Source organism: Neodiprion virginianus, chromosome 5 (assembly GCF_021901495.1).
Source record: "Neodiprion virginianus isolate iyNeoVirg1 chromosome 5, iyNeoVirg1.1, whole genome shotgun sequence".
Lineage (NCBI taxonomy): Eukaryota > Metazoa > Arthropoda > Insecta > Hymenoptera > Diprionidae > Neodiprion > Neodiprion virginianus.
In genome coordinates this window covers 20,810,611-20,838,198 of record NC_060881.1, presented here as the reverse complement: position 1 = coordinate 20,838,198, position 27,588 = coordinate 20,810,611, and the positions used below count along the sequence as shown (strand labels likewise).

The following is a 27,588-nucleotide window of genomic DNA, read 5'->3' as shown; positions in this document are numbered from 1 at the left end:
ACGTTTAATTGAAATACTGATTTTCTACAAAGTTGTACGAATGTTTTACAATTCGGAAACAAACACGTCGTCATTTTATCGCCCCTATTATTATTGCGTATCCAGTGGTTGATGAACTTCGAGAATGAAATCCGATGTCTTCCGGCAGTCACAGCTCAGTTGATAGCTATCTTCAGAAATTTTGGCAAGCTTGTGTGCCATCGCTTTCCCAGTTTGTTGGAGCATTTGCGAAAAGTGACTATTCGGATCTTTCAACAGCAAATATGGATGATCGAATTCCTGCACAGGAAATGAAGAGGATTAATTGTATAATACTTTACGTATTTTGATGCTTAATAAACTGATTTGAAAATTAACGCACCAGGATTCGGCCTTCTTCCATAACCAACACTCGGTCACTGTCCATTATCGTATTCAATCGATGGGCTATCGTCAAAACCGTACAGGTTGCGAATCTTTGTCTTATGGCGTTTTGAATCAAATTGTCGGTGCTAGAAGACAATGAAATTATACATTGAGCTTATTAAAATTTGTGAAGTCTCGCAGACGAGTTACGCTTAGGGTTGAGCATCATTAACCGGCAAAATTGGAAGAGGGTTTCACAATCAAATTAATAATAAGGATTGATTAAGAGGGGTATCCCAATGTTTTTTGTTTTTTTTATGTTTAATAAAAATAGATTTTAAAAAATTTATTCAATTCTCTGAGGTGTTAAGAATATACGTGCCAAATTTCAACCCGAAATTCGCAAAATTTACTTATTGTTAGATTAGCTAATGAACACCGCAAGTGCTTCATATCCCTGTAAACTCTATTCAAAAATTATAACGTGTATTTTTCAAAACAGCTTGCTTGCAACTGGTGGGCACGATATTTAAAAAACCAGAGAACCGATCGACTTCAGATTTTAACAGCATGTAAAGGACACACCCTGTTATCGTTCGATGAACGGAAGAAGCCACACGTTGTATATTTTTCCATACAAAGAAAAAATTCAATCAATTTCATTGCAAAATCGATCGTTTGAGTTTGACAAGTGACCATTTCGTCAAAGAAAAAAAAAAAAAAATGTCTGGTTTTTCAACCGATAGTTAGACGTGATCGAAACAGAATTTCGTTTGGTTTTTTCATTCAGACTACCAAAAGAAAAGAAAAACTGCACACCAACGGTCGCGGAACTTTGGTCGGCCTCACGGATAAGGAGGGTCAGCAGGTGGAATTTTTCATAAAAATGATTGATATTTTTTGTTAACACCTCAAAAACCAATAAATGTAAGCTGAAAATTTGAAAGTAATTGATTCTACAGTTTCATTTTCATTAAATCCCCAAAAAACTCATATTTTAGTGGAAAGTAATTGGACACCCTCTTTAATTTTTTATATTTAACGAATTTACGAGGATTTACACTAACCTACGATCAATATTTGCAGTGGCTTCGTCAAGCACGAGTAGCTGATTGTTCTTGAGGATGGCTCTGGCCAGGCAGATTAACTGGCGTTGCCCAACGCTGAAGTTGGCTCCACCTCTGTCAACTGGAATGTCCAGGGATGAAACCACATTTCCAAGTTCCACTGCACGGATGCTGTGCCAAAGCTCGGTGTCTGAGTATTGTTCAAAGGGGTCCAAGTTGTAGCGGAGAGTTGCCGAGAACAAAATTGGCTCCTGAGGGATTATCGAGATTCGTGGACGTAACTCTTGCAGCCCTACTGATTTCGTGTCAATCCCATCTAATTCTATTACACCATCCAATCCCTCCTCGGTTAAACGAAATAGCGCCGATACCAGGGAAGATTTACCAGCTCCAGTTCTTCCCACAATGCCAACTTTCCACCCAGGATTTATTTTGATGTTGATATCCTATGAGTGTATAAGAGAGGAATAAAAATTAAGAGAATGAGCAAAAATTCTAGCTTTGTGGATATCACAGTTTCGGACGTATTGGATATTTTTATTCAGTACACAAAAAGTGACTGAAAAGAAAACTACAGTTTTCAGTGAATCAACATCAGATCGACAGATCCTTTGAGTAACATAGTGGCAGTGGGCACAAGTCTGAACCAGACAAAACCTTCAAAGCTGGTGGTTTATTCTCGGCATATTTCATGCTGACGTTTTTAAAGATCAATCGACCATCAGAAGGCCAATTGTCCGGAAGAGGTTTTCCAGTAGTAAACGGACCCTCCTTGGGTAGTTTTGTGTACTGTAAGACTCTTTCGACCGAAGTCATCAGCGAGATCGCTTCGGCAATCTGTCGTATTCCGTATTGGACCGTCCCAGTCATGACTAGAGATTGAGAAATAGCGAGTCCCACAGATCCTCCAAGAAAAGTTTCTACAACAATAGTCATTAAGTTCCGTTTTCTAGTTTATCTCCAACGTTACTGAGTACAAGCGCATGTATAGAACCTGGAGAACACTAACCATTGTCCATGAGGATGAACGAAAAGCATACACAAGCAGTAAAAGTGCCCAAACAAGTATCAAGTATCAGTCCCAATACGGCGGTTCCCGCAACAGTAAGATACCAGGTCCCAGTATGTTTGTCCTGCAGACGATCGAATTCTTTCCGCAGTAGTGATTGCTCTAAATAACCTCTGCTCCGTATTGTCGGTAGCCCATCCAGAGTTGAATTGACGTGTGAAAACACGGGGCTCTTCGCTGGAATTTCAAATTAGCAGCTTCGAAATAAATATGCGTATAATCCATTGGTACGTATTTCAAATATATATCACATGATTTGTTCATATTAAAGCTTCACAAATCGGTTATTCTACCCTAGCAGCTTTTACTTCAAACTACTGGCGGTACACAGTACTAAGTCTTACCAATTCCTTCGAACCGTTTCAGGTCTTGCGCTGTTCGAATATAGAATAGCCCGATTATGTAAATGATTCCACAAATTACAACTATAGGAATGGTCATCCACGGATTGACTAGGGCCACCATCGTAAAAGATCCGATCGTCCCGAACAAAATTTGAAGTGATTCCAACATGGTCTTGGGCAGCAGTTCATCCATTGTGCCAATGTCCTTTGAGAACCTATTAAGTATCCTTCCTGAAGAAAAATTGTGCAGAAAGAGAAGAGTCATGAGAATAGCCAGTAGGCAAACTGCAGTCTTGACAAAAAAAAAACAAAAAACTTTGAATGGCACTTCAGTAACATCGGCGTACGAATTAAACTTTGACGGCACGGGATTAATTTGTTTGACATACCAGATGGATTAGTATTGAAGAATCTCATGGTGGCCTGCAAGAGGTTGGCGAACATTTCACTGTGTATATTGTGACTGGCATTAATACACATTCTTAAAAAAAGCATGTTACGCAGTGTAACGAAAATAATGCAGCTGATGACAAACCCTGCGTAAATATATATACTCGGAATCACATTTAGTAGCCCGAATTCATCAAACCACTGCGATTGGGATGAAGAGTCAATCTCGTGCTGAAGGCCTACGGTACCGTTACGATACTGCGTATCGTTTGCACTGGATTTGTAGGACTGTAACTTAGTTCTGACGGCCTCTTGGTTGGTCCAGTATGATACCCAGTAATCGGTCACGCTTATTGCCAGTTGCCCGATTATGAAAATTGTCGTGATGAAAATCAGCGAGGACAGATTACCGCCGGCCGAAAAATACTTCCAGATTAATTGGCGCGACACAACACCCCTCTCCACCTTTTCCTCGGTGACATCCCTGGAATCTTGAATGTTTTCACAGTTTTTCGTCATCCTATCACCGCCGTTCATACCTACAGGTGTTGCCTGAGAACACATTCAATCCTTTTTATTAATTTCGTTGAGCAAAAAGGTGCATACTATGAGTCTGCAGTCAGTCAAATAGTCTTTTGGATATTTGTTGTCTGTACCTATTTCAACATGGTCACAAGTTAATTACTCCACACTTACATCAATTTGATGTCAATACCTTATTGGACTCTGTGTCAACTTCGTCACATTCTTCGACTTCCTTGTCTTCATCAGATTTCTCCGACTTTTGGCAAGCTAATAAGTGAATACTAGAATGGACCAGCTCTTCGTATGATCCCTGGTACTTTACTGCTCCCTGAAGTGAAGAGTTGCTTGAGGAAATAAATTACCGTAACAGAAATTTCAAGTACTACGAACCTTAGTTTCCCGATAAAGAAATGGAATAGCTTACGTGATCGAGAACTATAACACTGTCAGCCTGCCGAAGATATTGCAGTTGATGAGTAACGAGTATTCGAGTTTTTCCCTTTAGGAAGCTGATGATACATTCTTCGAACAATTGACGACCTACACGAGTATCAACAGCACTGAGTGGATCATCGAGCAAGTAGACATCGGCATCTCTGTAAATAGCTCTGGCCAAATTGATGCGGGCTCTCTGGCCTCCGGACACAGACGCGCCTCTTTCCCCGATAAAGCTGGAGTCACCATTAGGCCATTGTTCAAAGTCTTTGACCAGCGCACAAACTCGTGTCACCTAGAGACACATTGTCCAGAATGTATGAAAGTGTAAGAGTATTCAACGAGAGATGTGATTAAGTGTAGTACCTCGTGGTATCGAATTTTGTCGTACGGCTGGCCGAACAGAATATTCTCACGTATGGAGGCAGAGAAAAGCCAAGGATCTTGGCTAGCATAAGAAATACGAATATCGCCACTGTCTTTGTTAGTCTTGATACCGTTTACACTTGTGTAAAACGAGAAGCTTCCACCTCCCACTTTCAACTCTCCTAATATGAGGTGAAGCAGAGATGATTTCCCGGAGCCAACTGACCCCACAAGAACAGATAGCGACTGACTTTTCACATCTATCGACACGTTACTCAAAGTAGGTGGCAGGTAGCCGTAAACCCAGTTGGTAGCGGCGTTAACCATTTCGATTCCAATTCCCTTTCCGAGCCATTCATTTTTTATCCTTTCCATACACTTTCGGTCATGTTTTGATTCCAATTTCACTTTTTGAGGGATTTTGATTTCATTCAAGAGTAAAAAATCCTGCAAAGCGAATTTGGTTGCTGATGATAAGTCGTGAGGATAAATTTAATAATTCGTCACAAATGAAGAACGCGTATTGCTGAACATACCGTTATTCTCTCTAGAGATACAGCAGTTTCGCGAGCCATGACTATTGCTTGAGGTAAGAAAGTTGCGCTCGTTAATTGAAGCGCGGCGAAAAGTGTAAATATCACGAAAGTACTATTTGCAGTAAGGGTGTTCCCAGCCAGAACAAATGTGATCAGCGTTGCGAAAAGAGTGATTTCCTCCAACAATACCGTAAAACTGAGACGTATTCCTGTAAGGTACGTGGTATTGCCAATCAGTTTCATCTCTAAAGCTCGAGTTTTCGATACCATGAACTCAAATGGTTTTTCCCAAGCATACATTTTGACTACCTGTGAATACAAAATCATGAAACATACATACACCGAGCAATAAGAAAAGAATATTCTAGAACAGTAAATTTGCCAAGCGTTACTGTATAAATTGTATCACAGAACAAGTTCAACGCGGTCGGAATAGCTGAACATGTTGCTGCACATATCGTGGTCCCAAATGAGCGTGGTAAGTGAGAGTTTAGTAGCCGACGGGGGTGGGATACAGAAATGCGACAGACCAAAAAATCGGCGGGGCAAAATTCCGAGAGTCAAATTAAAAAGAGAAATTTTTTCTTGAGAATGGGCAAAAATATGAAGTGCAAAATTGAATTGCAAAAATACCGAACAGTCAAAAAGTTGACTTTTCAAATGCCAGACGCGTACTTTTTTGGAAAATTTACGGATCCGAATTTATCAATAACGACTGACCAAAGACTCGAAACGGTGAAATCCCGAAACCCACTAAAACATATTACTCAAAATATCGAAAGACTGCAACATGTCAGAAACGCATTTATTCTTTCTAACGTCACCAGTTGCACCTGATAGATAGCGTTGCGCTTGTGAAGGGAGATAAGGGCGCATACGTGAATTGGAACACGATTCAATGTAATACTGTTTTGAATAAATTGAATTGAAAGTACGGGAAAAAAGATGTATTGTTTGAATGTTATTGAAAATAACCTAATAGCCTATTCCTTTGCGCTCTTTTTTCTTTGATGACACAGACATTTGTGTAATGCAATGAGATAATCTTGATAAAACTAGCATCGAGTTGACGAATTACACAAATTCCTAATTTTCAGGAGATTCGGTATTTCGTTCTTTCGGGATTCTGGTCCATCTGTATTTTGCAGCTCGAAATTTCGCTCGTTCTGAACTTTGATTTTTGACAGATAATTTTTTTGGTTTCTTGGCTGTTCGAAGCATTCGGAACTTTTATGTTTCCACATCCTCATATTTTGTGCTTTGTTCATTCGGGATGCAGACTATTCTGAAAATCCTTTTTTGGACAAAAGAGCGTTCGGTTAAATGAACTTTCGGGAAAATAGTTGTTCTACTGGATGATTTATGGGAAATTCCAATTTCGGTACACTGAACATTGGTCATTTTAAAATCGCATGTCGAAAATTTCGGGTTTTAGATCAGTCGACTTTTTGGTCTTTCAAGATTTTGACCCCTAACCGCCGAAGGTTTCTATCACCATGCAGTGTTTAGCATCTCTGACGTACCTATCATCGATAACAGATTGTTGCTTGTGCCTCGATTTCAGACTTCAACGGATTCAAACAGTACCTGTATTCCGGAAATCAGTTCGCTCATGAATTGCACTCGCTTATCAGTCCTCGGCGCAATTGCTGATCTCAGTTTCGCACTGATGTTGCTAAGGTACCATTGAAAAGGTATTGCATGCATTAGCAGGATGCCGATGCCTGCCAACGAAGCCACACCAACTGACTGCCACATCACGTATCCGATCAATAACACCTGTAATATAAACGAAAGCCGCACAGATGCAGGCTAAAAAGGATGTGATTCAGGAGTTGCTACCTGGAACGGCATGAGCCAAATGTATTGAGCATAGAACAGAAGGTCATCGAGCCGGGCTACGTCGTTACTCATCAAATTGGTGACTTGTCCCGCAATCGCGTTGTTCATCGCAGTCTGATCCAGCCGTAGGATCTAGAACAACTGATACCTTAGTAAAGTCTGTTATTAATTATAATATAAATATAAATAAAGTATTAATCCGCCAATCGATACAATGGTAATACCTTTCTGTATAACAACGAGCAGCACGCAACCCTGGCACACATCCCAATCTGTCTAGTACGCAGATTGTTGTGACGACCGGTGAAAATAATACCATAAGTTACAACGACAAGGTAGCCAGCGTAGAGAAGAGCTTCATTTCTTGTCATCTGTTTTTCCTTATCATTAAAGTAATTTATTATCCATCCCTGGAATATTGGTTGTAGAATACGCAGCACCACCACATTTACGAAAATGAGCAGTCCTTGTATCGCGTATGGGGCCCACAGAACCCGAATCAACGCCCACGTCAAGCTCGGTCTCGGCGTCGGTTGCTTTTTCCCATTTTTGATCAGAAGGAATTGTCGTTCTGCTTTTATCAACTCCTTTTTCCACTCACTAAGCGAAATAAGTACGTTTGACGTTGGAAATAGATATTTATCGTATCCTGGTATACTTTACCTAATATTTGATACACCATTTTGTCATATAAAAAAAAAAAAAAAAAAAAAAAAACGAGTAAGATGGTAATGGACATATCCTGTCATTAATTTATCTGCAGTTCGTTTTATTTATTTTTCTTATTCCAATGAATACAACTTGTACATATTTTCCAACGATGACACACTTCACAATTGTTTGCTTTTCTCGATGGTATTAAGTTCAAACGTCTACCAATCGCTAGATACGAATGAACCATATGAAAAAAGCTGCTACAATTGCCGCGAAAGTATTACGCGAATGTGCAAAGTCAAGTATCAAATGAAAACAAATTTGGAGGCATCAATTTTCTAAACAGAAATGGGTGCGTGATAAACTATTTAGAAATTTTTTACGGCTTACCTTTCCAGACGATTCCCGAGCCTCTCGGATTCATCGGACTTCAAAGGGTCGTATAGATCTTGTAATGTCAAATTATGCCTCGCTCCCTTCCAAAAAATCGGCAACGTCCATCTGCAATTATTACCGGCATAATAATTTTTGGTACAATTCAATTCATTTTTAAACCAAGTTTACCAATAGATGATGCGGCCTACCCAAAAATCAACCGGCTGAATATGTTCGATCTTTCCTCAAGATTCTTTCGATCACGTCGCTCTTCGGTACTCTCCATGTTTCGATTGATTTATTCGATTTCCTTTTGCTCATTCAAAAACGAAATTCAACGAGTCGATATTTTTGATGGTCTCTATCCCCACTGACGAATCGTTCCCACTTGAGCTTCAGCAAGTGTACACTAACGTTCCAGATATTTAACTTAATACTAGAACGTAAGTCTAGCGATCGCTGGCTCTCCGTCTACTACTGACCGATCATTCTTATTTAAACTTCCGTTGCAGAACTGAAAATAAAATTATCAACACGATTCCCCTTCCCCAATATTCAACTGTGCTTATATTATTGCTACACAGCTGCTGGCTTATTGTACGTGTTGATATTGTAAGTCATACACCGAAAGGTCTGTGTAGCGAATTCGATTATTCAGAATGAATTATCAATCGTAATAACATAGATACCAAAAACTGTACTATACTTTGTACTTTTATTTATACTTATAAGAAATGGTTAATGATTCCGGGCAATAACAAGGATAAACTAATTGTTCCTAGTCATATTACAGAATATTGCGCACGAGTGATAAGCTGCTTTTGAATATAGGTAGTCATATTGTGGGATACTATCGGGATGTTCTTTAGCATTTCGTTCAATGCCCAACAGCCTTTTACTCGTGACATTCTTCATCAACTTTGTTTTATAGACAAGTTATATAAGAATATTATGTGTCTATATAAGAATATTATAGACAAGGATATAAGAATATTGCTTCGCCTGAAACGTGGCTAAAACCATTGCATCAATCGTTGATGTGTGCTAAAGCCTTCTCAAATAGTATTTATTCAAGTGGCGTATATTTTTCAAAGAAAAAAGGTGTATAATTCTGTATGTACACACACGGTATTATGGATATCTTGCTTCGTAAAAACGTTTGACCATCCGAAGTCCCATTTGTCCAAAATATGTCCTGGATATCTTTTTTGAATTCTCGGGTCTACTTGGTCAGAAAAGATTTCTGTGCAAGCTGATTCTTAGACAATTCAAATTTTCCACCTCTCCCCTCCCACTTGCCTCTAAAAATAATGCGAAAACGGTCGCTTCTTCCCATTGGAATTCTTAAAACTATTATTGGTGGAAAATAAAAAATACTAATGTCAATTTATATGAACTATCTTAACGTAATTTTTCAAGTGAAAACTGATGCATGCATACGTTGTGAGATCGCTGCAAACGGTGGATTATACATGACAGCAGGAAAAGAAAAAAATTTCTTCATATTTCATGCGTATTATCTTGGCTATTGATCCCACAATAATTTCGCGTCGCAGAAGATGGGAGATGACCTCCTTCTTTCCAGCAACCGATAGCACCTTCTGTCACCGTGAAACGATTGTCCGATAGCAGGTCACGCCTTCCGAAAACAGCTTACTATACGACATACTACCCACCGACAAGACCCATTGTAGAACCGGCCTAATTCCCCTAACTTTTTCCCTCGTATGATCGCAGCATCACTTCTTGGTTTGCTGACACTAACGTCTTGTTTCAACCCACCGTAGAACTTCACCTTAACGATACAGTTGTTAGCTTTCGTCAACTCGACCTCATAATTGGCAAGGATGAATAAACTACATATGATTAAAATGTAGTAATTTAATTTATATTCATGTACGGGTGTCATCTTATCTTAAAACAGATACTGTCTCATGGATTTGACGGTAGTTTGTCGAATGGTTGATGAATTTGATGCAAAATTATCACGTCTGATTAGGTATAACTTCAATCGGGGCGTGAAATTTCCAATATAATGTACACATTTCAATTCTTGTTGAAACTCATTTATGTTCCGAGCAACACTTGGAATGGAAATTGTGTGAAAAAATTCCGAATGAACCGAAAAGATAAGAATTAACGTGAAAATTGTTACACGATTTTGTGTGTGTTAATGTCAATTAAAGGATAGCATTTAGTCACTTGCAGTTGTGACGCCGTCGTTAGATATCTCCTTGAATTCACCGCTTAGTTGATAGGTACGTTCAGCAATCTGAGCAAGTTTATCTGCCATTGCTTTCCCTGTTTGTTGGAGCATTTGCGAAAAGTGACCATTCGGATCTCTCAACAGCAAATACGGATGGTCGAATTCCTGCGTAGAAAATGAAAACAGTTTCAGTACTTGACTATTTTACACGCTTGGAAGGTTATCTTGAAAATTTACACACCACGATACGGCCTCCTTCCATGACCAGAACTCGGTCACTGTCCATTATCGTGTTCAAGCGATGAGCTATCGTTAGGACCGTGCAATCAGCGAATCTCCTTCTTATGGTGTTTTGAATCAAATTGTCGGTGCTAAGAGGCAACAAATAAATATATTCAGATACGATTGATGCATATAAAATTGATACATAATCAGTCTAATACTAGAAAGTACCCGGCACATGACATTGAGCTAGTAAACGTGATATGATCAATTCACAAACCTTCGGTCAATATTAGCGGTGGCTTCATCAAGGACGAGCAATCGGTTGTTTCTCAGGATGGCTCTGGCCAAGCAGATCAATTGGCGCTGTCCAACGCTGAAATTGGCTCCACCTTCAGCGACTCGGAAGTCAAGAGAAGGCACCGAATTTCCAAGTTCTACTTCTTGTAAACTATCCCATAGCTTAGCGTCTGAGTACTGGTCGAAGGGGTCCAAGTTGTAGCGAAGACTTGCCGAGAACAATATTGGCTCCTGGGGAATGATCGAGATTCGAGGGCGTAGCTCTTGTAACCCTATCGACTTTGTATCTACGCCGTCCAGAATGATTTCACCCTCCAGTCCGTCTCCAGTCAAACGAAACAGCGCTGAGATGAGAGAGGATTTTCCTGCACCAGTCCTTCCTACTATACCAACCTTCCATCCAGGGTTTATCTTCAGGTTTAAGCCCTATTCCGAAACAGAACCATAAATGAATTAACATCAAAGAGCGATTCATACTGTCCCGGACACTACCGGGACACGACCGCCAATGACGCCTCCGTTCCAGAATCTGCTCACCAAGGACCTCTTACGTCACCGACTCAACGGGTTCATAGTATAGAGAGCCGTGATTACATTCGCAGATATCTTTCAATCTTGTTCAAATACACTTTTATTCTGAAGTTCATAATTCTTTACAATCTGGCGTACACACGCGTCACACAAAATTGTCATAATATACCGCAATGCATGGAAATACCTTGATTCGTGATCAAGGAGCCACAAATTCGAAATGTAGCGCATGTACACACTGTGTCGCACGCCGGAGTCCCAACGCGGTCACATGAACATTCCTAAGTCCACGCCGCCGCGACTAACTTATCAATAGTGGCCTTAGGGGCTTTAGCACCCATATGTACATCCGTCTCAAACCCAAAAACTTCTCTATATTTAGCCATGGGAGTGGTTACTGCTTTCTTTCAGTGACGACAACAATCCGGAACAATAATCGATTTGATATGTGCAATCTGCGCATAATCAGACGCCGTGATCCCTACGCGGTCACATGAACACCTCGGTGTCCATGTCGCAGAGAACAAGGCGCCTCTAATATGCATCCACTCCTACTCGTATTCAATTTCAAATTGACGGACTCCCCCCTCGTATCGCTGTTGCTTGGAAATCAAAATCTACTTAACTGTCTCGAGCACTTCTGATCGTCATCGTGTCTAGAGCTCGACTGAAAAATCTGAAACCCAGCGCGCTACCCCCGGCTCGCTTCGTTTGTGCCTGATTATAGCGCCCGACTTTAGTGGCTAATCCGAGAAACTTTTGAATGACAATACAGGTTCCGTTACTCTTACTCACCTCCTACATAATTGAACTCAAATCTCTGTCTATATTATACCGCAACAAAAATATTTTTATTTTCTGATTTTAACTAAACATTTCTTCCTGTGTATTAACATGGACGTGAACATAAATTTTTGTATTTTTTTATTTTTTATTTTTAATGAAGTCGATTTTAATTAGTTGGTGACACATACGATAACACTCGTTATCAGTAAATTCTCAATAACGAATATAAAGAGTCTTATGCACGGAATTTGAGATTGATTTTCACTGATTCAAAAAACCACGGTAAGTATTTTTTCAATGGTACTACATGAGAAGATTTGATCTGTAAACCAAGACGGAGGTCAAATGAGAACTTATATGAACGATTCATATACTACATATACATATTCATAATTTTTTTCTCCATCATACCTTGAGCACTGGCGGTTTGTCGTCGTTATATTTCATAGAAACATTTTTCATGACTAAACCACCTTGAGAAGGCCAAGTATCTGGCGGAGGACTGCCAGTGGTGAAAGGTCCCTCCTTGGGTAAGTTCGTATACTGAAGAACTCTCTCTACTGAGGTCATCTGTGAAACAACCTCAGCACTAAGTCTCACTCCATATTGAACCATACCAGTCAGTATCAAGCACTGTGAAATGGCCAGACCGACAGATCCTCCCGGGAAATCTACGGATCACGGATGGGTCAATGTAACTATCAAATTATTGCTCGCAGCTATAAATCACGTGATGTAGTAGAGGATTACGAACCATTTATAAGGATGAACGAGAAGCAAACGAAAGTGGTAAAACAACATGATACGAGGTCGAGAGTGAACCCAAAGGCAGTTGCCGTCCCAAGGGTGAGATACCAGGCACCTGTATGCGAATCTTGGTGATGGTCAAACTCTTGCTTTAGCATTTCTTCCACCAGGACACCACAGCTTCGTATGGTCGTTAATCCGTCGAGAGTAGAGCTCACGTGGGAGAATACAGGACTTTTGGCTGAAATTGTTAATAATAATCGCTTGTTACTATAGGTATAACAATGTTAGATCGAACCATTTAACAATTCGCCCAAAGTTTGTGATATGATAATCGTTGGTGAAGGTAGATATGTAGTTTAAAACTTACTTATTCCTTCAAGTCGCTTGATATTCTGGGCTGTCTTCAAGTAGTAGATTCTAATGAAATAAAAAAGCGCAGCCACAAAAATCATTGGGATTATCGTCCATGGGTTGACAATGCTGACCATAACGAGTATTCCTAACATTACTGTGAAAACCTGAAGTGTCTCAAGCATTGCCCTTGGTAGCAGTTCATCCATTGCACCCACATCCTTTGAAAATCGGTTCAGAATTCTTCCTGCAAAGTGACAAGCAAAGAGATCAAAATAATTCTGACAGTCCTTTGAGGTTACAATATAGAGAGAAGATCTGCATATACAAAGAAGATCAATTTACCACTAAGATCCTTCAAGTCTGATACAAATTATTCAACGTACCAGTTGGGTTGGTGTTAAAGAATCTCATGGTGGCTCGCAAAAGGTTCGAAAACATGGAGTCGTGTATAGTGCGACTAGCGGTCATACAAATCTTCATGAAAAGCAAGCTGCGTAGTGAGAGAAAGATAACCGTGGCTGCGATCAGCATTGTGTAAACTTGAACGGCAATGTTAGAGCGCAGCAGTCCATATTGGTCATACCATTCGGTATCGGGATCCCAGAACATTTGTTGAAAATCGATGGAAGTTTCATTTTTGCTGCTCGTAATATTGGAAGCGGTTTCATTAGCTCTTATTTCAGCTCTTCTTGTGTTTTGATTGGTCCAGTAAGTTACCCAGTAATCACTTGCATTTGCTGATAGCTGACCAATGACGATAGTTATCATGAGAATGATCAACGAGCAGATATTACCACCGGATAAAAAGTAGCTGCTGTAAACTTTAGTAGACATACTTCCCGTAGCGATCTCTTCATCGTCGACATCCTGCAATTCTTCAAAGCTCACCGATCTTTCTGATGGCCTTTCACTGCTAACCGAAGTTAGACGTCTTGTCTGCAATAACATAAGCCTGTTGAAGGTATTTGTTTGAAAGTAGCCATGATCAGACTGGGCACTTTAAATAAAGCGACATGCTGTAGTTACCCTGAAGTCGTGTTTCCCCACGTCGTAAGTTTCTTCGTTTTCTTCTTCAACCGTTTCGGATTCCACAGATTTTTGAGAAGTTAATATGGCGTGAGTGGATTCCGCCAACTCTTCATAAGTCCCTTGGTGCATCACGGTACCCTGGAGCAAACACGACATAGGGAGAAGATATTCTTGTCTTGTTCGAAAATGGGATTTCAATAATACTCACGCGATTGAGAACTATCACACTGTCAGCTTGACGAAGAAATTGCAACTGATGAGTGACGAGGATCCGTGTCTTGCCCTTCAGGTAACCTTGTATGCACTCTTCAAACAAGTGACGACCGACACGAGCGTCAACTGCACTCAAAGGATCGTCCAGCAGGTAGAGATCGGCGTCTCTGTAAACGGCTCTGGCCAGATTGACACGAGCTCTCTGGCCTCCAGACAGAGAAGCTCCTCTCTCTCCGACGAAGCTCATGTCACCCTGAGGAAGCTGCTCGAAGTCCTTCACCAGCGCGCAAACTCGTGTCACCTGGAAAAATTGTCGATGTTAACGACGATGTGAAAGAAAGTGATTGCAGGCATGGTTTTCGTACCTTTTGGTATCGCTTTTTGTCGTAAGGCTGGCCGAATAGAATATTGGCGCGTACAGAAGCTGGAAACAGCCAAGGATCTTGGCTGGTATATGAGATGCGAATGTCCCGGCTGTTGATTCTGGTCTTCTCATTTTTTTCATCGGTAAAATAGGACAGTCTTCCAGCCCCGACCGACAACTCGCCTAGCAGGAGGTGCAGTAAGGACGACTTTCCCGAGCCGACGGATCCCACGAGGACAGTTAAAGATTTGCTCTTTACCTCCATTGAAAGCTCGCACAATGTTGGCGGCAGCTGTGCGCTCACCCAGTTCGCAGCGACGTTTACCAATTCGATGCTGATTCCATGTTCATACCGTATGTCTACTTTCTTTGCTCCGTTCGTTGCACTGGATGTGATCTTGGCATCAGGTTTTCCTTTTTCCAACAACAAGGACTCCTAAGCAGTAAAAAGGAATCAGATTAGCTGCGAAATGATAATGCTGAGACTCACACGCCACTTGAGTATTAAAATACTAGCCATTTCAGTTTCCTTTCCACTTTCGAGCAGTTGGCTTGTCGTGTGCTTCTCCACCGGTTGGTCCCCATCGTTTGCTACAAATTCAGAATTCTCCGGTTGTCGCACTTCGTCCAGCAGCAAAAATGCCTGTAACGGTTATGAATCGTGAATTTGGTATCGATGACGAAAGTATAGGGAACACATGCGTTGAACTTACCGATATCCTTCTTAAAGAAACTATGGCCTCTCCAGACTGAATGATTGCCTGCGGAAATGCAATTGCACACGTCATTTGGAGCACGTTAAACAGCGTTGCCAATGGAAAGGTAATTTCCGCAGTCAAATGGTTACCCATCAGCGCAAAAGAGATTAAGGTCAAATAAAGCGTGACCCTTTCCGAGAAGACCATAATACTCGCGTATATCCCTCTGAGATACGACGTGAGTCCGATTAGTTTCATTTCCACACCTCGAACTTTCGACACTATAATTTCGAACGGCTTTTCCCACGAGTACATCTTGATCACCTACGATTTTCCAGTGCATATTTCAGATCGTGATCAATCATAGAAGTAACTAGTAATTCACGAAATCATTTCAAATGGTCAAGTTAGTGCTAATCTCTGATAACACACCTCAATCCCAGATATCAGCTCACTCATCAGCTGTATTCTTTCGTCCGTCTTCATTGCGATCTTGGATCGCAGCTTGGCGCTAAGATTGCTGAAGTAACCTTGAATAGGTATGGTCTGCATGACCATAGCTCCGATTCCCACCAGCGAAGCCACACCGACAAATTGCCACATCACGTACCCTATCAAAGTCACCTGTAACCATGTGAAAAGTAGGAGCGATCCACGTCGTCCGAAACCATCAAGTCTGGTCATTGTTGAGCATTACCTGTAACGGCATTATCCAAATGTAGTGAAGATGCATGAGAAGATTATCAAATCGGGCCACGTCGTTGCTGATCAAATTGGCCACTTGACCCGCCGCCGTATTGCTCACCGATGCCAAATCGAGGCGTAGAATCTAAAACACGTCAAGATCAGATATGATGGCATGTCGGTGAACTGGCAGAAAGCATGGTCGTCTTTTTCTTTCGGTACTCAAAGTTCGGTTTCATACTCCAAGTCTGTTACTTTGGATATTGATAACAAAAGAATCCCATTATTATGGCAGTAAAATGTACGTGATAATCAAGGATTTCGATGGAGGCATCATGCCGGCTGAATATAGTTATGAAACACAACTGGCTGATAGTGATCAGAGTTGTAACAAATTAGTGCCCATCACGAAAGTGTGACAGTGAACTTATGTCTGTAAAACAGGATTTAGTCACCTTCCTGTATATCATGGAACAACAAGCGATCCTCGCGCACATTCCCATCTCCTGGGTCCGCAAATTTGTGTGGTGAAGGAGGAATATCGACGCGAGAGTGAGGAGGATCAGTTCAGCGGCGTAGATGAAGGCCTCGTTTTGCGAAATCTGATTTTTATCTTTGTCAAAGTAGGCGATGACCCAACCCTGGATCACTGGCTGTAGTATCCGCACCGCCATCAAATACACAAAGAAGAGCAGTCCTTGCAGCATGAACTTGAACCAGAACATCCTTACCAACGCCAAAGTTAGGCTAGGCTTCTTCTTCGGCTTCCTTTTGCTGCCCTCACCCACCATCGGCGATTCTTTCGCCTTCGCCAACTCTTTCTGCCATTCTCTGGATTGAGACGAGACATGAGTTGATGGTGAGACATGAGTTGCTTTGGGATTGAAAACTAATTTCTGATTCACTCACCTTTCCAGACGGTTACAGAGTCTTTCTGATTCATCCGATTTCAACGGGTCATACAAATCTGTTATTTGCAAATCACGTTTCGCTCCCTTCAGAAAAATTGGAAACGACCATCTGAAACAATTATTTATCATATTTCTTTACATTTTCTTATTCACAATCTTTGAAGGCTTGTAAAAAAATTTGCTCCCATGCTAACAAAACGACAAAATCCTTCGAAACGGCTCAATGCTCTGTAAAACCTGTCCATGTTTTAATTGAAATAAAATCGAATGTAACCCGGAAACTCGATTTATAACAGAGAAATAAATTTCTCTCAATTTTCAATTATTTTTGGCATTACTGTGGTTTCTTTTACTCTGTTTTCGAAGAATTATTTCATCATATTTTCTGATCATTGATAATATACATCTGAATTATTTTGTATCATTGTGTGTGCAAGCCAATGGTTGAAAACAGAATCAACGGCCTCACACATTCTCTACAAAGTGGACAAAACCTAAATTCGATAATTGTTCATTGCAACAAGATATCGCTACACGGTACATATATAATATTATCTGTGTACAAACACCTATGAAGATTTGATTACTTTATGCCCTCGAAATGAAATTATCGATTTATCTTTAGTTAAAAAGGTCTCGATGCATTTACGGAACAGTTGTTATTCTTATTATCATTATATCTCTCTTTTGGAGTCAACTGAAAGTGATACGATTTCAAGAAAAATTTGTTAGCTCCCGATAAAAGAAATTGTGTGTGTGAGATATATTTTATCATTTGATCTTGATTAAATCCAAACTTACTGCATGTAAAATAAAACAGCACATAAAATCTGCTTTTAAAATTTAATCAATTTCGCAAAGGAATTGTGATGGATTATACAATTCGTGTCATATTGGATTGACGAACAGATTGTAGAAATGTAGACTTATACGATACGTGGGTCATTAAATTCTGGCTTAACAACGTCGAACCCTGACCACATCGGAATCGATTAACGTTTCTTCTTTCAACACCATTATAAACTCGACTTGGTCAATCAGAGCGAAACCTTCATCCGCTGGAAAAAACGCGGGCTCTTTCAATAACTACGCTTTAACTTCAGCTTTTGTTGTTATTGAGAGAGTTTGAAATGAATTCGGTCACATACAAATCGAACACGCTAGTAAAGGTGTAATATTGCTCAGTCACTGATTAGGGGAAGCGCTCCTATTAAGAGCATTCTTATTATTGAACAGGTTGACTGATGTAACTCAAACATCTTACATTCCTAACGAATTTTTTCTTTTCCGTCATTTTTTGGAAATATGTGTACAATACGTTGTTACAGGTAATTAGTAGGTAACTATGTTTTATTCTTAATTATAATAGTTTTAGTAAATAATTAGCTTTATAAACCGTAATATACAGGATGGGGCATTTAAAGTGTGACAGAGCAATACTACTCAAACTACTGACGATACTCAAAAAAGTTTCAGATGAAATTTGACATTGGATTCGTTTTCAGTGACCCCAAAAAATCCAAGATTACTGATTTCAACTTTTCTAGTCCCCATAACCTACCCACAATTACATTTATACTGTAAAAACAGTCATTTTCAACATTTTATTCATTTATAGCGCTCACTATATTCGTGAAATCATCAGAAACCAGCCTAATATATCAACATAGACATGTTAAAAGTCCAATTATGCAAAAAAATTATCACGATACCTTAAAAATTGAATGTAAATCTTAAATAACACATTAAAAAAAGGTGTCATACATGTGACTCTGTGCCGCAAAGGGTCAAGACCAAATTTGTAGAGAATTTTGTGCTCTAAGACTTTTCTAATTACTTCAAATGTCATTTAGAACAAAAGAAATAAGATATTTTCAAAAAACGGGTATTCGCGACTTTCGACCCTGAATATCTTGAGTCGAATGTACGAGATTCTGTGAGAATGTTGAACCACCTTATAAAATGTCAAAACAAAGATTCATGCAACTTTTTAACTTATTATTTTGGATTTTGAAGATTACTCCTTTTTTTACCCTAAATGACTGTGCTACGACGTTATTTCTCTAAACGATCAAATGAATTTGACAAAATGTAAGTGAATTACTTCGAGTAATGCAAACGTTCCATCGGTATAAAAAACATATTTTTTATTGTTATAAATAATCACAATACTGTGAGGGACATCGTTGTTTGAAATAAGAAATAAAGAATACAAGGCGTACAATTCGTGGTTCTTTTCTTACCCGAAAAAAAGCCTGCTTAGAAAATTTGAAGATTCCTCAGGATTTGGTAGGCACTGTCTTCTTTTCGTGTCCATATTTTTAAAATTTTCTATTTCTTCCCTTCAATTTTTTCCTTGCATTCGTGTAGTACTTTTTTACCCGCTGCAAAAATAGAACAAAAAAATATGTAAACACAATTGACCGTAGACGAATCTACCGATGAAATGAAGTAATAATATTCAAAAGAAGTTTGTTCCGCTCTTGCAATTCAATTTTACAAAACGCCTATTTGACAACTATAACAACGTTAATAATAATCACAATAATGCCCATGATTCAAATAATTGAAATTGAAGTTGATACACTAGAAATCCAATCATCCATTACAATATTTAGTAACGGATGATAAAATAATGCGATAAATATGGAATATTGACTCAACGTTATTAGCATAAATGATTTTGCGCAGGGAAAATATGGCAACTAATTACGGTAGCAACAAATTATGGTATCAGCTGGACTTATACAAGCAGTTTCATCGATGATGAGAATCAGGTCATCAAGTTTTTTTCCCTCAAGGTCTGATTGATTACTGACATATTACGCGATTCAATGTATTACAGCAATCTATTCGTCGCATGTACGAAAGATTGCAAACCGTTATACAACACCTTCGAAAACTGAGTATTAAACACAGGTACCACGTCTACTTTTTTCTTATCGGATACTTAGGTGTATTCATATAATACTCTTCGATTGATTTGGTCGCTCATAAAACCAGACGGATTAAGGTACACGTCGTCATTGATATATCTTCGTAAATTTATCTCTTGTTTTTTTTATACTTCATTTTTTCGTCGAGTTAATCCAAAAGATAGCGCCGCAATTTAAGACCGAATAAATCTCACCTGAGAAAATCACTCTAACGCGTTCGCAGATTAAAAACTAATTATATATGGAACAATAGCAAATAATTTTCTTCTCTCATTCCTCTAATAATTCAGTGAATCTAATCTCATTTCCCTTCATTAGTTTCCTTCGATTGATTACAGACTAGCTAGCAAAACACTGATAAATTATACATTTTTGCATATTACATTTAATCAATAATTGAAGAAAAGGTCATCAGTCCAATGTGCTTCATTATTGGCAACAAAAAATTTTCGAAGAAAACAGACGTATGAAGATAAGACGTGGAATAAAGAGACGAGACCTGTTAGACGCCCCATTTTTAAACAAAAAGCAAGGAGAAAAAAATCTGCCGATTGAGTGTCACAAGATAAAAAATAAAAAATCACACCAATATACCTAATGGCGTTCATGGCAATATAGATGATACTGAACTGGACGTACAATATTGATTTTTGCTAACTCATTCGCGTTTCAGATTTTAGTGCTTTAAACAAGAGAAGAAATTGTAAACACAAATGGAAAATTTTACTATCAAATCGAATGACTAAACTGACGATATGAAATCGACAGTCACGATTGGTTTAATTGAATGCAAAATATTTGTTCTATTCGAATAACTATCGATAAAGCAGCAGTTTACGTGCAATTTTAATAAGTGCGATAAGTAGAGTTGTGCAACTTTCACATCAATATTAATTTAGGTTGAAATAATATTTTGTACTAGATTATGAAATAAAATTTACGACGATTTTGTTTTCGACTGTTTCGAGAGTGAAGAACTGTTGTTTTTGTTTGTTATTTTTTTCGTTTTGAAACTCACCTTGGGTCACTGAAAAAAAATTTCTACGTGATGTGAAAAAAATATCAACTTTTCAATGATATCTTTGAAATAAAATTTCAGTTGTCATGTTATTGACAAGAACCGAAAATCCCAGGTAGTTGGAAATTGTACTTCATTAATGTATTTAAAATCACATGTCTTACTTTTCACTTAACGGCAACGAATCTTTATCGCTACATTGAGCAAGACTGGTACGTATTTTATTTTCAGTATGTTCTACAATAATTCTTTACTTAATGCGTGTAAAAAATGTTTTGAAATGAACTTTCTTTCGCCAATTGTTTATAGTTGAAAAAAGAAAACGAAAAAGACTAAAAAATGTAGTGATAAAATGAATGTCTGTATAGAATCTCGTGAAAACTTACCAGGAACGTTGAAGCGCCGATTGCATTCCTGCACGTGTTGGGTTCAAGAAACAACTCGCGAAAGAGGAGTGATCGAATGGGTCATACAGCGGAATTTGAAGTGAACATGTTGTGTAAAATACGTTGATGATAATATGAATGGGAGAAAAAACGTGACACAGAGTGACGAATAATAATGACTCAGTACGCGTGTTTCCGTTTTGTGTTGTTATGTAGCAAAGTAGTTTTAAACTGGATAAGTCTTGGCGAGATGTGTTTTTCTTTTAACTTTACCAATGCGAACTCTGCGATATCTTTATTTCACTATTTTACGTTCAGGCGAGATTTTTCATGGGTGAAGTTTCTTTTCTTCTCTTTCTTCGCGTTTTTCAATTTCCCTAACGACGATGACCGATTCACCATGCTCGACGAGCTCAGACGAAGAACTAATCCGATTCTGGTTAAAGTGCAACAACGGACATCATTTTTCGTAAGATAATAATCCCCCCTCTTTTCAAATATCTAAGCACCGCTAGGAGCGCGTCACACTCGTAATTTCGTATCACTATCGAATCGATATGTATCACGTACTTTTACGCACACCAAAATTCATGATTTTTTCTGTGAATTTAGGATTTCGGAATTTAAATTTTGGTGACGATCGATCGGAAAGGTTTCGCAACTGTGCCAAATAAATTGTAGTCTGAAAATTTTTGAATTTCAAACGGTCAAAAAATATGAACCAGATTTTCTTGGCCTAATTAGTCGAAAGTCAAACTGTAATCAGATATCAACGGATCTTTATCAATTAATGAAACATTGCCGGCGGGTTTATTTTTTAATTCAATGAATTTTTTTTTTTTTTTCCTTCAGGCGAGTTTGAAACTGCGAAGTCGGGGTTCTAACACTTTTTAGGGACCATAAGTTAGTAATGCAATATGCTAGAGACTCAGAACAAGGATCGGAATATAACTTGCTTTCTGAGTTACATTTTCAGGTTTTTTTTGTTTAAGTCTGTGGTACTATCTGTTTCTCAGTTACATTCTGTAAACAATACTATATGGCAAAAAATTCATTGAACCGTAATCAACGTTAAAGAAAACATGTTTTCGTTGTTTCCATTTTCTAGTTCACCATTTCTAATTCGAGAACGGAACGTACTGTAGACGTTGTACGGAGTTCAGAATTAAGAAAAAGAAAACTCGAGTTAAATTGTGAGTTTTATCTAACATCCCTATCATTGTTCGATTCTAAGTTAACGAATAAAATGTAATATTCTGAAAATTTGTTTTCACAACTCAAACGTGAAAATGGACGATTTTGGCCGCCTGCTGAAAATGAACAAAAGACGATATTTTTCAATGAATAAGTGCTGGCTGGGAAATGGCGAACCATTTCTTCAACAGTCGGCAAAAACTAGTGCCTACTAATGGAAAAATATTTCGCCACTAGTGGAAAAATGGTTCGCCATTTCCCAACCAGCACTTATTCATTGAAAAATATCGTCTTTTGTTCATGTTCAGCATTTTGCCAAAATCGCCTGATTTTACATTTTTTTTTTTTTCTAAAAAATATCGTGTGCAAATCGTCGGCAATGACGATTCTCAGTTCGCATCATATCCGCACTCACTCAGAATCGTCAGTTTTGCCCACTCATTGCAGATTACACTATTTTCGCAATTTTGAACCTTATTCAAAAGCAGACTCATCTTCGTAGAGATTTTTCAAAAATGGTACAGGTTCGTCACTCGTAATCGTGGGTGGTAAATTGTATTATTTTCTTTTATTTTATTTTTTTTCGTATTGTGCAATCCCAGCATTTTGTCAGATATTATTCTTTGACGTATGGTGTATATAACTTGTGGTGACGAAAACTTTGTATCGCATACTGTATGCGTCCGCCGGTGTCTCTTTGTGATGCTTTCGAACCAGAATTGGGCGTGCGAGTGGCAAGCTGTTCGGTGCTGCGAATTGCAAGTATAAATGCTTTGAATAATTATCTCCGGTAATATAGATACGTCTCGCTGACTTTTGTTCTCCATATTTGGCACATGATTCAGACCCATCTGTAGGTATCAACGGTACTCGAGTGACTGCAGCGTTTTGCAACACAGGCACAATAGGATAAAAATAAAGTCACCGTAACGAGGGTCGGAATTTTTCAGTGAGGATTATCGACGAAAGAAAACCGGAATGACATTAACATAGCGGTAGATTTCAAATTAACAGCTGTGGAGTTTACAGATATTGGTTTGCAATTATTTCAACCATGCTGTCGCTAATTTTTCTTACTTTCAGAAAAAATAACGAGCTGATTGAAATGATTAGAAATTTGATAACATTGCACTTGTTCATGATTACGTGATACGGTTCAATGTTCACTGATAATAGAAATGGAATCGTGAAAATGAGTTTGCGGATTATTTATAATAATCATAAATTGGAAGATTTTATCGGTAATTTTTATATTATAATAAGATGATCTTAAAAAGTTTATTTAAATCAGTTTTCGATAACAGAGGGAATGCAACTGGTTCAAAATGTTCGAAACGGAATTTTATAGCGGATTGGAACAAACTTTCTTGAATTTTTAAAAACAACAGTTATAAAACTTAATTTACCACGCAAACGGTTTTGTCCTGTGTCACATCCTCGATGCCTATTACCCCTAAATATTGCATATAACGGATTGATATATAATTTAGTGTTATATTATATATTATTAGTGAATTTTTGTCTTAGAACTAGCGTTAAATTGTGCGGCAAGTTGGTTCTTCTTCAAAATTAAGCAATATTCTAAGCCCATTTGTCACATAAAAATTGGAGACAGCGGCGTTGATCGAAGTTAGCTAAAAAGTCTAGATTTTCTTTTCATTAGTAACCTATTGGTTACGATTTTATTTTTGTTTCTTTATAAGCGTCGAAACTCATTGGTGACACCAGCCTATAATAATTCTTGTTATTAATTTGAAATCATGGGACCAATAACGTAAAGTTCGAAAGAGAGTGAATCCGGAAAAGCTTTCCTCTCATGTGGAGAAGAATTATTAGCATATAAAAAAAAGTTTGTGAGGAAAACCGATTACTAGAATCAGATCGTGAAAAGATAGAGAATACCAAAAACAATTGAGCCTATGGGTCAAATAACGACTTAAGTCGACTTAAGTCACTTTTTCAAAGAAGCTGATCTCGGTGTTATGTATAATCTTCGCTATAAACCCTGTGAATCTTGGATGTTTTCGTCAACTTTTAATGCTGTAGTAACCATAACAAGCGGTGCGCGCACCGCCATTGAGTTAGCCGGCAGTAGCAGCGAAGCGAAGTAGGCTAATCCACGCGCCTCCGCTAAACAGACGCACGTGTTTATCTGCCTGTCTGTTAGATTTCGTGTAAAGCTGCAATATTTTCTGCGCGAAATAATGAACGAATCTACAACAACTACAACAGCATCGACTAGCCCTACTGCTACAGTTACGGGGAAAAAGAGAAAAATTCGACAAGATAGATGGGAACAAAATAGAAAGAAGCTTAAGCGTAACAGTGGTAAAAGTTACGCTTCTCAAAGTGGGAATAAAATACCTCGAAAAAAATTCAGGCACACTACCGACTGCTGCAAGAAAAACTGTTCGTCTTCTTTCGATTATAAACGTCAGCGTGAAATTTTCAAGACTTTCTGGGCAATGGCTGAGAAACCGAGTCAGGACACTTTTTTAATCAGTTGTATACAACGTGAAGAAATCAAATACGTCAAAACCGTAACAAAACGGAAGAACAGATCTTGGTCTTGGAAATATTCTTTCAAAGTAGATGGCCAGGATAAAACTGTCTGTAAAGGATTTTTTCTGTCTCTTCTCCAAATAACTGAATCCAGAATGAAAACGGTGCTCCGATTTTGTAAATCAGGTAAATGTTTATATTATTTTCTTTCTAAATAAATCAATATTTACGAATGCTTGACTCGTTTATTGGCGTCTTATAACAAAACAAGTCAGGTCTGGATTAAAATATGAAAATACTGATTGTTTCAGGTACGACAGTTGCTACAGAAAAAAGGGGTAAGCAACCCAACCCTGCCAAAATTTCGAACGTGGTATGGAGTTTAGTGAAGGAGCATTGGTCGACTTTCCCGAACAAAAAATCGCATTATGGAAGCTCCAAAACTGAAAGAAAGTACTTCGAGAATCCAGACTTAAACGTAAAAAAAATGTTTCACGCATTCCAAGAATATTACTTTGATAAAACAGGGAAGCAGCTCTCACTAAAGTACCCAACGTACCATAGATATTTTCGGGAAAATAGTGATTACTCGTTTAGGCAACGTAAAACAGACGTCTGTGATTTTTGCACCGAATGTAAAATCAAACTATCGGCAAATTCATCAGATCCGTGTAAGGAATCGTTCCGTCTACATGAAGTAAAAGTTGCGGAATACAAGGTTTTGCGGCAACAGTGCACAAAGAATATTAACGATGATACTCTAACTGTTGAGTTCGACTACGCACAAAATCTTCCGCTTCCAAAACTGAACGTTAGCGCACAATTTTACAAGCGATTATTGTGGCTGTATGTTTTCAACACACACTGTTTTAATGACGGTGACAGCAAATTTTTTTGCTTCTTAGAATGTGATGGTGGCAAGAACGGTAACTCTGTGTGTAGTTTTTTGAACGATTTTCTGGTAAAAAAATTGACTGAAAATCCAGAATTAAAAAAAGTAGTTCTTTTGTCTGACTCCTGTGGGGGGCAAAATAAAAACAAGACTCTCGTACGATATTGTGCTTGGTTGTCGGTCAAAATGGGAGTTGAAATAAATCACATCTTTCCGGTGCGAGGTCATTCATACTGCCAATGCGATAGAAATTTCGGTGTTTACGGAACTGTTTTAAAAAAAGTAGAGACCGTCGAAAATCCTATCGAGTATCTCGAAATAATGAGGACCGTAAGGCACAAACCAAAAGCTTTCGAAGCAGAGATGAGTGCCCACTTATTAAAAGAATGGGATAAAACTTTGGATTCATTTTTTCTAAAGGTTCCAAAAGCTAAGGGAAAGAAATTCACGATCCAAAAGTATGTGAAGTTATCATACAAGCCAACAGGCACCATGTCCGTTTACGCGGACTATAATGGCGCTCCGCAAAATTTCAACCTGTTCAAATTAAACGCTTTTGTAAGTAAAGATACCGAACTAGCATTAGCAAACCCGGCTCCTGTTGGAATTAAGACAGCTAAAAAAAATGACGTGCTATCTTTAATGCCTTTTGTAAAACCGGTTAATAGGGAATGGTATAAAAATGTGCTGCGGGGTACCTGCAACGACAATGATTCGGCTGAAACAGACGAAATGGACTCTGATTGAACCTGATACATGCCGTTTTTTAAATGTCAATTCCTAGTTTAGCTTTTTTTATATGTGTTCACCGCGACCATGAAACACCCATTACAGTAGAAACTGGTTTGACTATTATCGTCATCATATTATTTTAATCCAAAAACGTGTTTGTACAGATTAAAAGTCGTTCTACAAAAAAACGACTTAAGTCTTACTCCGAATTTCCGTGATAGCACTGTATTGGACAATATTTAATAATTGTTATTACGTTTGTATATCATTTTTGGGTACCCCACCTATGTAAAAAAATAAAAGTTCCTTGTAAAATGCCTTGTCAAAATTGAAATATCGACTGTTGAATCTTTACTTGCCTTTTTTATGCCAAAACTTAAGTCGACTTAAGCCGTTATTTGACCCATAGGCTCAATTTGAAGTAACCGAAACTGCACACGTTGATCAAATTAATGTCTTCGAAAATAGAGTACGAAAATCTGCAGAGATGTTTCAGAATTACGGACAGCAGAGTTATCTAGACAGAGAGTACTATTAGAAAATCAACTGCGCAAACAATTAGACAAAGAATTTTCAGCTAAAGACGTGGAAACGTAAAAACAGTTAAAAATGGAACGGGAAAAATGCATTGAAACACAAAAACATCTAAAAGAGTTACAAAAAGTAAAAAATAACCAGGAAAACAATCAGAATCTGAATCAAGGGAAAAATAGGTAATAAATTTTCACATAACATTCTCCCTTAAGCTGCATACCAGGGTCAAAATGGTCGAAGACTGAACTCTTGCCTATAATTATAGTATTAAAACTATTGATAAACATGACGTGTATTTGGCGACTGCTATTCATGCATATCTCATTGAACTGGTAGCTGTTCAGCAAACTGAGAAGAAACTTAGATTGCTACGTTGGTGCGCGACAGTTCGAATTCAT

At 38.5% G+C, this 27,588-nt stretch overlaps 2 protein-coding genes across 7 annotated transcripts; one reads left to right on the top strand and one right to left on the bottom strand.

The window, feature by feature from the left end:
- Window positions 1-3: 3 nt before the first annotated feature.
- Window positions 4-21,778, bottom strand: LOC124306449 (ATP-binding cassette sub-family C member 4-like). 6 transcript variants are annotated; one of them, XM_046767190.1, is made up of 19 exons: window positions 21,337-21,774; window positions 19,240-19,380; window positions 16,995-17,105; window positions 16,541-16,916; window positions 16,099-16,230; window positions 15,834-16,025; window positions 15,417-15,725; window positions 15,221-15,346; window positions 14,705-15,139; window positions 14,335-14,640; window positions 14,124-14,264; window positions 13,481-14,033; window positions 13,248-13,341; window positions 13,111-13,160; window positions 12,748-12,981; window positions 12,405-12,664; window positions 10,657-11,102; window positions 10,396-10,525; window positions 4-279 (listed from the first exon to the last, which is right to left on the bottom strand). In XM_046767190.1, the coding sequence occupies exons 2-19, from the start codon at window positions 19,311-19,313 to the stop codon at window positions 91-93; spliced, it is 4,158 nt and encodes a 1,385-aa protein (XP_046623146.1). In that variant the 5' UTR covers window positions 19,314-19,380; window positions 21,337-21,774; the 3' UTR covers window positions 4-90. The 6 variants fall into 6 exon arrangements, with proteins under 6 accessions (XP_046623146.1, XP_046623143.1, XP_046623147.1 ...); XM_046767187.1 differs by having other exon boundaries at window positions 13,111-13,341; window positions 21,337-21,773; XM_046767189.1 differs by lacking the exon at window positions 4-279 and adding an exon at window positions 9,815-10,319 and having other exon boundaries at window positions 13,111-13,341; window positions 21,337-21,771.
- Window positions 21,779-24,555: 2,777 nt separating this feature from the next.
- On the top strand, window positions 24,556-26,960 carry LOC124305344 (uncharacterized). Its single transcript, XM_046764646.1, has 2 exons — window positions 24,556-25,218; window positions 25,344-26,960. The coding sequence occupies exons 1-2, from the start codon at window positions 24,735-24,737 to the stop codon at window positions 26,669-26,671; spliced, it is 1,812 nt and encodes a 603-aa protein (XP_046620602.1). The 5' UTR covers window positions 24,556-24,734; the 3' UTR covers window positions 26,672-26,960.
- The last annotated feature ends 628 nt before the right edge of the window (window positions 26,961-27,588 follow it).

Excerpts from the sequence above, each read along its gene's own strand:
- LOC124306449 (XM_046767187.1), bottom strand. The coding sequence starts at position 19,313 with ATGGACACGAAAAGAAGACAGTGCCTACCAAATCCTGAGGAATCTTCA. Across the intron at positions 15,726-15,833 it reads AGCTGATATCTGGGATTGAG|GTGATCAAGATGTACTCGTG; the intron begins GTGTGTTATCAG and ends GGAAAATCGTAG. Across the intron at positions 14,034-14,123 it reads TGGGGAAACACGACTTCAGG|ACAAGACGTCTAACTTCGGT; the intron begins GTAACTACAGCA and ends ATGTTATTGCAG.
- LOC124305344 (XM_046764646.1), top strand. The coding sequence starts at position 24,735 with ATGAACGAATCTACAACAACTACAACAGCATCGACTAGCCCTACTGCT. Across the intron at positions 25,219-25,343 it reads GCTCCGATTTTGTAAATCAG|GTACGACAGTTGCTACAGAA; the intron begins GTAAATGTTTAT and ends TGATTGTTTCAG.